This window comes from Lagopus leucura, unplaced genomic scaffold (genome assembly GCF_019238085.1).
Source record: "Lagopus leucura isolate 7727_CA_CO unplaced genomic scaffold, USGS_WTPT01 Super-Scaffold_100159, whole genome shotgun sequence".
Lineage (NCBI taxonomy): Eukaryota > Metazoa > Chordata > Aves > Galliformes > Phasianidae > Lagopus > Lagopus leucura.
Window position 1 is genome coordinate 7,243,578 of NW_024962335.1, and position 12,211 is coordinate 7,255,788.

Below are 12,211 nucleotides of genomic sequence, written 5' to 3' on the forward strand. Positions count from 1 at the left end.
GCTTGTTCCCCTTTTCCTCTCCCTAATTACATGCTCAGATATCCCAATTTCTACAGGAAAAAAAATATTAACTTCAGGTGCACAGCCATATTTGTATCTACCAAGGAATAGTACGGCTGAGCAGCAATTATAAGAATTAGGTTTCATTTGCATTACTGCCATTAATTCATCTTGCAATAGAAATATATCTTTTTACTCCAGTTTATTCGTTTATGAAACATCTGTTAAGCACTTGAAGAACCTCAGATGAGAGATGCAGTGTAAATGCAGAGCATTACCTAGAAACAGTTTATAGTTTCCATGGAAACTGAATCTCCAGTTAAATAGTGCATAACCATATTCAATATAGCAGCCTATAAACATTCCCATTTTGAAATCACTGATACCTACAGAATGCACGAGGCAGAAAGCTGTAAGCCATTTATGAAGGTCCAGGAAAGCAGGGCTGATTCCTGAACACTTGATTTACAGAGCTGTTAAATGCATTTTGTCCCTCGGAAAAAAAAAATCCTTCCAAATCCAATCTGATCTTCAGACACTGGTCATGGTAACTGCAGGAAAGGCTGTGTTTCTCTATGAAATGTTACCAAAACCCTTACCTGTTTTAGATCATCTCTCTCACGTTTCTTTTCTTCAAGCTCCTCTGTCTGAATAGCTTGCTGTTGAATTTTTAATCTGAAATTGTTTAAGATACTCTTATTTTTATCTCATTAAAATATAGATGGTGGCAAAGTACAAATCAGGCTGACAATAGAACACGTTGCATACATATTTAGCAGTCTTACCAATTAACTACAAAATGCCTAACAATCCACTTTTATTGATGACTACATACGTTGGTTTGCTTGCTTTTGAAGTAAGAATTTTGCTGGTTTTCTTGTACTGACCTTCATACAAATACTACAGCAAACCAACTTTGCTGAGAGTTATAATAAGGAATTCACAGATATCATATTATTGTCCCAGTTTGCCAGTTGCTGGCACAATGCCATTGTGCAAAGAAAAATGGTTTCTTATAACACTGCCATTTGCAAGTGGCCAACACAGTCCAAATTCCAACACAGATAATGAAACTTCTTCAACATGTTAATTAAAGTGTTCATTTAAGGTTGGGATGAACAACGTTCACTTTTGATAAACAGCACATTTTTTTCTCCTCCCATCTTTTTACACGCTGCACAAGAAGATCCTTTGTTTAGTTTCACATAATCAAGATACATGCCCATAAATAGTAAACCTGTCTAATGACTTGTGAGAAGAAATTAGGGGGAAAAAAAAAAAAAAAAAAAGAGACATTTGTTTTAAGGCTAGAAAAGGCACTACCGCAGGCACTGAAGTTCCCTTTTGCTAGATTCTTCTGCCAGCTGCACCACACGTAGCTTCTCTTCGTACTGATCCCTTTCAGTTTGTCTCCAAGCGTCCTGTTCCAACTTCACCTTCTCCACATGAGCTAATCTGCTCTCGAGTTCTAACCTGAAACATGATTCAGTATTTACAGGCAAACCGCGACACAGCGCTACGAGATTGCTACTAAAAATGGCATTTAAGAAGTGACTCCAAACACCTCCCAGGACTTTTAGAAACTGAGCACTAAATCAACACATACTTTTCATTCTGTAAGGCTGCAATTTTTCCAAAAACTTCCTCTTTGGCAGCTTGCACTTTACGAACCAACTCTTGATCCTTTTCTACTAAAAGCACTTTATGACGCTCAACAGCTTCCTTAAGAACTTCTTTGTCTGACAGCAATCCTGCATTATACATGAAAAAATATATGTTAAAATGTCATTATTGATGTCATCCTGATGAAATTCATTATTAGAATTACTTTATCAGTAGCAAAAGGGGAGCTAAAAAATCTGAGTTCACAGGATGGAATGTGAATGAATGAAAAAGTAGAACAAGAAAGACAGAAGAGATCATCATAGAATGGCCAGGGTTGGAAGTGACCTCAAGGATCATGAATCTCCAACCTCCCTGCCACATGCAGGGCCACCAACCTCCCCATTTCATACTAGACCAGGCTGCCCAGGGCCCCATCCAGCCTGGCCTTGAACACCTCCAGGGACGGGGCATCCACAACCTCTCTGGGCAGCCTGTTCCAGCACCTCACCACTCTCACAGTAAAGAACTTCCTCCTGATATTCAACTTAAATCTTCCCTCCCTCAACTTAAAACCACTTCCTCTTGTCCTGCCATTATCTACCCTTGTAAAGAGCTGATTCCCCTCCTGTTTGTAGGCGCCCTTTAGGTGCTGAAAGGCTGCAATGAGGTCACCCTGTAGCCTTCTTTTCTCCAGGCTGAACAAGCCCAGCTCCCTCAACCTGTCTTCATAGGGGAGGTGCTCCAGTCCCCTGATCATCTTTGTGGCTCTTCTCTGGACCCTCTCCAACAGCTCCCTGTCTTTCTTGTCCTGGGGGCTTCAGACCTGGACACAGTACTCCAGATGGGGCCTCATGAGGGCACAGTAGAGAGGGACAATCACCTCCCTGTCCCTGCTGACCCAAGACAGCAACAATCAAGATAGAAACCACCATTCTAGATGAATGTTATGGCAAACCCATGAAGGCAGTCCAGTAAAAGCTGGGTGGTGATTTACATCATCAGCAACTAGTCTTAGTGGCTGTGCCTGTGGCTTTACAATACAGGAGGCTACTTCACATTGCCAACAAGTTCAGCTGTTACCTGGTTGCTTAGACCATTGCCTGTTTTGTTCACAGAACAAGCTAGAAATTCTATTTTGTTCCACAAAAACGCTTAACCCATTTTGGTTTTTTTCCCCTTCAATTCCATGGATACAGAATTGGAAAACAAATAAAACTCCGAAGTCTTCTGGTACATTAAGGTTTCAAACAAATTGCAAATAGCTGTACAGTTTGGCAGTAAATAAAAAGGTAAAACCCTAGGAAGCACATGATTTGAAACAGATTATGCTCAACTTGCATCACAAACCAATTAATTTACACAAGTGCAGGTTGCCCTGTAACAGCCCTTCATAACCTAGGAGATCAAGTGGTAGGGTACAGTTATTTCAGACACTGAAATGAGTTTTCTGATCTGTATCACTTAGACTAGAAGCAGAAGGTGAAGATTGCTGGGGAACATTTGGAGGAAAATAATTGAAGAGCTCTAAGTGGAAGCTATCAAAGAAACCACTAGAAATTAATTTCACTAAAAATTTATTGTGTATTTTACCATCCATTTCACTTTGAATCTTGTTTCTCTCTCTTTCTACTTCATTCTTAGTTCTTGCTGCCTCCAGTTTGACATTTGTCACTTCTAATTTGTGTGACTGTTTAAGTTCTTCTACCTATGAATTAGAAAAATAACAAATCCACTGAAAATAAATACATAGTATTCACAGCTTTACTGTTTTTCAGGCAATACTTTGCTAACAAGAAAATCTGTCAAGTAATGACAATTAGGCTTATTTTAAATATATCTTCATGAATATCTTTTTTTTTTTTATCCACAGCTTTCCTGAAAGTCATACCACAATATCCAGATTTGTAGATAATAGTTAATGGTGATTATATTGGTATTGTAACACTCAATCTAATGACATGTTTTATTACTTCGAGTCAGACATTGAAAATTCATGAATGTGTTGTCATTCATCTTGAAACACAAAGTTTCAGTGTTCCCTAATGAAGACAAAGTGCCCAAATACCCCATCGGTTCCAGGAACCAAGCTGTCTGACAACAGACATGGATTTCATCTTTAACCAGACAGTTACTACAAGCTATAGTGTAGGAAATACTCTAAGATTTAGCAAAAACACGCAGGATTACCTGTAAAAACTCAGCAAATACCATGCATTTTGCAAGCAAGCTTCCAAACACTCGAGCAGTTCTGAAAAGATTGCTTATTTGAACTGTTGTGGTGGGACACTGATCCAATATTGCATACGACCCCAGTGCCTCACTAAGCATTACTATGTCAGCTTGCACATACCTCACTTCTGACTAAAAATCCCTCAGAGTCGAGCTAAAATTAAGCTCAGTGTAACCTCCCTAGAGTAAAACAAAACAGTGATATGCAAAACCAGGGTACCCAAAGCTTCCCAGAAGTCATTTCAATGTGAAGATCACTTATCCCTTTCATCACCCCTTGACCTCCTGCAGTGCTACTCTACTATCAAAATCCAGGCCTTCATAGATGTCAAATGCATTCTAAGTCAAATGCTTCTCTGCAGCTGTGACGTGCACATCAAACAGCCTCTTAAAAGCAGGAGTCTTAAGAATATCAAATCAAAGACAATTACTGCTTGCACAGAAACTTTTTTATAGTTTAGGCATTTGTACACAGTAATTACATGGTCAATGAGAATTAAATACCTAGAGGAAAGCACTCATATCAAAAATCCATTCACAGTGACAAATGTAATTACAACCTGCTAGCACAAGCAAGTGGCAAAAGGTTAAGAATGACACAGTCGCTTATTAAGTAACGACGTCAGTGGGTTTGGTTGCTTCAATATGAAGCTGAGAACATTTTAGGGTAATTTGCAAGGTAAGGTGGCTTTTCTAAGGCACGAGATTCAGAAGTCCATCTTTGTTCAGGAATAAGTTTGAGTGAGTGTAGAAGTGCTGGGGTGTCAGCATATGACGTCATTTTTTGCCTTCATCCCTTCAGCTGAACACCTTCATTTTCTCCAACTTCTGAAGGCTATTGATTAAAAAATGTTTCATATAAGTTTCTTCCTCCAATTCATCATTCCTGTTGGACAAGTGTAACACGTTGTATAAGGAGGTTTAAAACTGTGATATATCCTATTCATATGGTAAGTAAGAGCTTCTTTCGGATTAAGGACCAAAACTCAACACTTCACAGTCATAAATGTGTACTGTAAAGTTTGTCTTGGATGAAACCTGAGATTGCTAAAGAGCAATTATGGAAGAAATTGAAGATTTTTTTTCCTGTGTTGTGTCCCTTTTTTTGAGGCATATGCCCATATGAACCATCATGCCCATACAAAGAACGTGTCAGCGTTGCTTTGGAGAGTATAGTTAGAAACACTGGATAGCTTTAGGTCAACAGAGTGCTTAAGATAATTCAACTAGAAGCACAAGACCAAAATCACTGGCTTTACAGTTAGTTCAGAGATAACTAAATCCTTTTCAAACGAGCAAGAAAACAGGATGGAGATCGTTACCAATAACTGACAAATGTGCTAAAAACTATCAGCCAATGTTTTCTCCAGCAAGGGAAGAATAAGGAACAATAGTATTTATTAACTAGGTACTTATTTCCTTAGGACAAGTGTGAGGGCTCAGATTTACAAGTAACAATTCTGCAATATTTGAGGTTAAAAAAAAATAAATTCCTAGTGCTTCAGTTTTGCTTCCTTATGCAATTCTCTATGCTGGTATTTGGATAAAGATCTGTCTGTAAGTCAAGTGCTTGAGGAGGAGCCGCAGCCAGATGAACCTGGTGTCCATGCTGATCTAATTATTGGGGAACACTGAATAGTGGCACCGAGTTTCTCAATAAGCACTTGCAGATTTTCCCTATCCTGGAAACCGTTTGTTGGTGGGGTTTTTTTTTTTCCCCAGCTAAGGATCTTTCTAAAAAATTCTCAAAATCCCTAAGATACGGCGCCAACCCAGCATGTAAGACACTCAAACACGTTGTTAGACAATGAACTACTTAAACTGATGGAATGCAATGCTGTACAGAAGCATTTCTGTACAAGCTATGCTGGCGTGAGTCCAAGAGTGATGCTATAGTAACACTACTGTCTTGTTTCACATGCAACCTAAATCTCAGCAGGTGATTCCAACGCAGATAACTCAAGAAAGAAAAAAAAAACCAACAAAATGATGTGATGTTCCATGGCACTTCACAGAGTTCATGAGAAAAGAAAGCTTTTTGCCATTAGGATAAACTGGCTATCCTCATGAGTACTAAAAACATGAAGATGCCTCTTTGTGCACGGTTACATTTACACAAAAAGACCTCTAAAATGAAAAAAAAAAAGTGCATAACATCAATTTTGGAGATATTGAGATACTTTTAGGGATGAAGTTTTTCCTGTTAAGTCACACACTCTTATGTACATCTTCTATCTGATACTGGGAAGAAAACCCAAGCCTACTCTAAGTCACAGAAGAAAATGTGACCTTATTCTTAATGTAAAAGATAAACAGAAAAACTTATACATCATATGAACAACTGTTTCAGACATCATAAAAGCACTTACTTTAGCAGCCAAGGAATTGACTTCTTGTTCAGATTTATGGAGTTTGCTAGTTAAAAGAAAGTTCTGCTCACGACACATCTGCAGTTCTTCCTCAATCCGACTAATGTGTTGTTCAGCTGACTTCTTTTCTGCCTTGAATAAAAGAGGCATCTGTGAGACTTTTGGAGCAGGGCTGTCTCTTGCTATTCACCTGTATGGTTCAAGTGATCTCCAAATATTACTGACCTTTCATACAACAACTATCTGCAAAAATACATCAACCTTGGTTAACAATACGTTCCCATACAGCAAGGGTCTCATATTTTACTCAGAAACAACAACTATCTTGATTAACACTGCCTGCACAGAATCACACACTTCAAAAGGCAGAGATAATCTGACTCAGTTAGAAGGCAGCACCTATTGCTACCAGCTCTAAATACAGCTCAGCTCTAAATACTGGAATCACCAGTATGAGTATTATAGCCTCAAGACGTGGGATTGATTGAAGTATCAAAAAAGCAATTAAACCCAAGTTTTCACCTTATTTTTTCTAATTGCGTATTTCCAGCAGGATTTTTTTTTTTTTAAATAAGTTTTCTAATTTAAGAATATTATGATCCTCTTTAAAATGGGATCAGAGCACTCAGCAGAGATCCACAGCACTTTGTAACAAAGTTATATAACAGTTAAAAAAGTGAAAAGGAAAGTAAACCATATATCCACATCTTGCAGCTACGTGAGAAGTCTACATGCAAAGGCTCACTGGCTAGGCAGATAGCAAGAACTGAAGACAAGGAATGAAGAGGAACACTAAAACAGGCCAGAAATAAAAGCAGTTCTTAAAAGAGTGAACAAAAGCCAATAACCATACAGTCACGGTAATGCATTGAAGAGCGAAGATACAAAGATAGAAAGGACAAAAAAAGTTATTCAAAAGAATGACAATGTACCCGTAGCAGATTAACACATGAATGTCAGTTTCTAACTGCAACTCAGTGACAACTGCTTGACTGTGAAGGTGGCATCACTCACAAGGACACAAGACAACAAATAAAAGAGGAGACTTACCTCTAGAGACCTTGCCAGACTCTGCAGCTCAGCTAACTGCCGTACTTGCACCCTTTGGACACTTTCTGCTTGCACACCACAGTTGTCTCTTTCTGCTCTTAGTTCAGCTACTTCTGCTTCTAAGCCTTTTAATTTCTGACACAGTTGTGCTTTTTCTCTGGAGAGGACCTCCACACGTTTACTGTCCCTCGTGGGATCAACGCTAACCAGCTGATTATGGAGCTCTTCTTTATCTTTCTCCAGCCTCGCAATCTAATGGTTGTTAATTGGAAAAATATAAGCCTTCACACTGACAAGGTGTCACACAGCAATAAGTACAGTGGTTGACAGTTCAGGAAAGTCCAACAGCGTGCATTTAAGTTATTATGAAATTACATTAACATTTATATTAGAACAATTCACAGACACAGCAGTCAATGCCTTTTTGTGATTCAGTTTTCACCAATAAGGCTCATGCTCAGATGTTCCTAAACTGCCTAGCAATAGGTGGAAGTAAATCAGCAGCTACAGGAGAGGAGGAAGTTGGGGATCACATAAAGCACTGGATACAGGAGTCCTTGGAATGAATCTTTGAGAAACAGTGGCAATCAGAAAAGGTTCCCGAAGACTGGAAAGAGGCAGATGGCAAAGCCATGATTAGGGGGGCAAACCAGTCAAGAAGGAAGATCCAGGTAACTGCAGGATGGTCAGCCTCACATCTGCCTCTGGGAAGGTTACAAAGCAAACCCTCTCAGAAGTTTATCCACGCATCTGGAAATGACAAGATGATGGAATGCAGAGCTTATCAAAGGCAAAACATGCTTGACTTACTTCCTTCTAGGAAGAGATGCCTGGCACTGCAGACTAAGAAAGCACACTAGGTCTCACCAAATTGGTGAGATACAGGCTGAACAAGTATATGAAGAAGTAGGTGGAAGAGCTACTGCTGCACAGAAAGGAATCTGGGTATCCTGGCCAACAGCTAGAGTACGAGTCGGCAGACAAGTGTAGTATTCAGTCAGAGTGGCCTTGCAGCAAAGATAACCAACTGCAACTGGTGATCTGGCAAAAAGACAGCCAGCAGATCCAGGGAAATGATTCTCTTCCTCCTTCCAGCTCTTGTAGGACCTCAGCTGGCATACTGTGCCTGGTGCTTGAATATTGACACATTGAATAAATCCAGTGGTAGGACACCGAGAATGCTGGGAGCATGACATGAAGACAGGCTGAGAGAACTGGGCCTGTTCAGCTTGGATAAGAAAGGGTCTGGAATAACTACTGTTTGCTACAGTGATCCTCCAAGAAGAGATAGAGAAGATGGATCTAGAACCTTCTCAGAGGTGCGTGGTGATAGGAAGAGAGGCAACAAATACAAGATGGAATATGAAAAATTTCAAGTAGATGATAGGAAGAAATGTTCACCATGAAGGTGGTTGAATATTGGAATACTTTGCCCAGAAAGGCTGTGAGTCTCCATCCTCACAGATATTCAAGACTCAACTGAGCCTGGTGCTGAGCAACCCAATCTCATTACACCTTATCATTTAAGCAGGGGGTTAGGCTAAACTAGAAGGAGGTCTCTTCCAACCTACCATATGATTCTATAATTCTGTAACCACAGTATAGCTCAAGCACACAGTAACTGAAGACAGTCAAGGTGACTTGGCCAGTCAGAAAACAAAGCAAGCTTCCAAGGCAGTACAAATAGATACAAACTCATCTTGAGACTGTAAGAAATGTATACACATAGATTCCAAAATAAGCTACATGGACTAAATGTACTGTGAAGACAGGGGCAAAAGAGTCAGAAAGTAAGCTGACAGAGCTTTCCCCATATTTGAAGGCACAATATTCCAAACCCTGCTCGGCAGCAGCACTGTTAGAAGTTCCATCAGTGATTTCTACAGAGCAAAGCCAAAATCTGCAGCGGCTGCCATCGAAATCCCTGTCATGAGAAAATTCAAGTCTTACTGCATGACATGCCTGAGGAAGCACTAAGGAATTAGGATGTTTTTGTAGCCGCCTTGCAATAAATAATGTGGAAGGTTAAAAAGGTTCAAAATATGAGAAAAAAACTAGACTACACTTTGCCCTGGGCTCAAGGTAATTCCATTCTCTTTAGGAGCGCTAATTAGTTGCAGCATTAGCACAAACTCAACAAGCCCATAAGACAGGCAGGCTGTAAAGCAGCATGTGCAGTTAGCTCTGGGAAGGACAAATGTTCTGTTTTTAATGCTTTTCATTTCTGAATTTGGACTGATTTTGAAAGCAATGATTGCCTTTGATTTATGCCTCATGTTTGGACTAATGCATCCAAATCTGGCATCTCCTGATACGCTCCCAGACAAATACTCAAATGAATATGCTAATGACATGTACAACACTCATTTACGCTGCTGCATGTATTTAAGAGATGAATAAGATGCCAATTTATTTAGCTACACTTTTGAAAGTCCAGTTCTGATACAAACAAACTGTGGATTGCTTATTCAGGAGTTGGCACAACTGAAATCAAGTTACCAAAGCTTTGAGTATCCTGTCAGTATCATTCTTACCACTACTGTCATAATCCAACCTAGTTTCAAGACACGTGCCCTTGCCTGGTAGCAACAATATCTTCTGAACTTTTTTCATTAGTTACCGCCTTTACCACATAATTTCAATTATTTTTTTTTACCAGTTGCTCACATAACTTATTAATTTCAGGTTAGCATAACATCTCATCTCCTATCAGGAATGTGATTTCCAAAAAGCATGTAAGCAGAGCTACTAGTTGACATTCATCAGAAGGCAAGTCTACTGTTGTGGTAGCACGTATGATACTGCAACACATGGCTGAATAAGCCTACAGAGACAGCCTGAGGCTAAGCCATGAAAGTGTTTTGAGAATTATGAGAGCAGAAACAAATACTACATTATGAAATTATGTCAATCTGACAACCCACCAAAGCACCAACACTCACAGCATTCACACAGCTTTATCAGATACAGTTTAAGCTAAAGTAATATCACGTACCTCTGCCTCATATTTTATTTTCTCCTCCTCTAAAACATGTTCATGTTCTTCTTTTTGATGCTCAAATTCCGACTTCAGGAAAGTATGCTCATACCGAAGTTTGTTATATTCTGTTCTGTATTTTTCCATTTCCTAAATCAGACAAATGAAACATTCGGTATGGAGTTGGCAATTTTACCTCCAGCTTCAAACGTCCATGCAACGCTTCAGTCGTTTCATAAGGGCTTTTGTGTAGGAACAGATCCCTCCTTATCCTAGGGCTTCAGCCTTCACCACCTGGGGCAGCAGTACTGAACAATACCAGGCAAAGCAAAGTTGCACACACTGACTGCCCTTCAGTTTCAGTTTCCTAAGGTTTTTAGGAGCAGTTACAAATGGGTAGCCACCACTCTAAAAGAAACAAGATTAAATACTTGCTACTTACATTTTCTAGTTTCCGATAACGTTCTGTCATTGGAGATTCCAATTCCTGTTGTATTTGTGCTCTTAGCAGCTCTAATTTTTGAGGAGTTAGCACCTTCAGACAGAAAGGTATTCATATTCGTTTATGTAGTTGTGACAGCCCAAATATCCATAAATAAAGTATTTTAAGTAAGGCTCCAGTATTTTAAGTTAAGTTCTAAAGTCTTCTAAGTTCTGCTTAATTTTCTGTTTTTCTAAGGAATTTTTCAAACTGTAGTTACAGAAGCAAAGAAATATAATATTAATGAACTAAAAATATTCTGGGAAGATAACAGATTTTAAATGTCAGCATTCACTAGAAGAAGCAGTACAAATGTCAGTCAGTGTCTGGGGATCCTCTGTTGGATGCTGTATTTGTTTCCTAGGAACTGCCTCACATTGGTTTAAGGAAACAAGTAACTATAGAAAATGTCATGCAACTGGACTTAAATGTTTTTGGTGTTGTTTGGTTGCTTTCATGATGAGGAAAGTTGCCATCGAGAAGAGAAACGAGTATCTACTCTGGTAATCCCCAGAGCAGATGATTGTCCTCATATCAGGACACACAAGGACAGAGACTGAGGCTCAGACTGAGGGTCTCACTATTAATGCAGTACATGATAAAAGAATTTGGAAGATTTTGTTAAAAAACAAAACAGTAACCTCATGCCACAGTCACACTAAGGAAGAAATATATTCAGACTGACTGTGTTTCAAGATACCTGCAATAGATCCAAGCCAAGTATATGCATGTTACAAACAGAACTAAAATATGGCCCTGTTACACGATTCAAGTCCATATTAAGCTCTGCCAGTAAATTATCTCACCTGCATCTTCAGTTTTTCCAACTCTTGTGTTTTACCCAGCAACTCCTCTCTGTATTCTGCAAGAAGCAGCTGGAATTTGTCATGTACAGCCTGCTTTTCAACCAGCAACCGCTTCAGTTCATCTTGGGATTTTGTATACTCTTCCTGTAATCTGTGAGAGAAAACAAGTTTCTTTCATAGCTGCCCTCCAAATTAAAGCTCATCTTCAGAAACAAAAATTAAAATATCAAGATTGAATTAAGCTTTTAATATCCTTTTCCTGGAATATATTGAAAACTTATTTCACACCTATAATGCCTTAAGGAATTTTGAATTTTCTGCAGTAACCAATACTCAAAAATGTCCTTAAGTAGAGAAATAGCCAACACACACAAAACCCCTTCCACCCAGCACGGAGCTCCATCTTTTAACATTTCAAATGAAGAAACCTACTTAAATTCACGTACCTTAAATGTTCTGCCTTTATAGTTTGATAATTTGCTTTATGGTGTTCACAGCGCATTTTTTCATCAATCAGAAGTTTTTGCAACTCTTGGGAATTGGCCGCATCACCATTTCCAACCACGGGAGGAAGGAGGCTGCCCAAAGTATCCATTTTGTGATGCCCATTCACGATGGCTACTGAGAGGACAAAGTAAAAAATTAACTTATAACAAAGGTACACCAACATGCACTTTTTTGGCTGCCATCCCAG

General features: G+C 39.2%; 1 protein-coding gene across 4 annotated transcripts in view; it reads right to left on the minus strand.

Moving 5' to 3' along the window:
- Positions 1-12,211, minus strand: part of CEP83 (centrosomal protein 83) — a 47,712-nt gene that overhangs the window by 31,603 nt on the left and 3,898 nt on the right. For 3 of the 4 annotated variants that reach the window (XM_042889788.1, XM_042889786.1, XM_042889790.1), the window contains exons 2-11: positions 11,964-12,138; positions 11,518-11,668; positions 10,673-10,765; positions 10,249-10,380; positions 7,254-7,505; positions 6,204-6,335; positions 3,196-3,310; positions 1,607-1,751; positions 1,324-1,473; positions 600-675 (exon numbers count right to left, since the gene is read on the minus strand). In XM_042889788.1, the coding sequence (XP_042745722.1) occupies positions 600-675; positions 1,324-1,473; positions 1,607-1,751; positions 3,196-3,310; positions 6,204-6,335; positions 7,254-7,505; positions 10,249-10,380; positions 10,673-10,765; positions 11,518-11,668; positions 11,964-12,138 (1,421 nt within the window). The remainder of the gene's footprint in view (positions 1-599; positions 676-1,323; positions 1,474-1,606; positions 1,752-3,195; positions 3,311-6,203; positions 6,336-7,253; positions 7,506-10,248; positions 10,381-10,672; positions 10,766-11,517; positions 11,669-11,963; positions 12,139-12,211) is intronic. The other variant, XM_042889789.1, reaches the window with a different exon arrangement.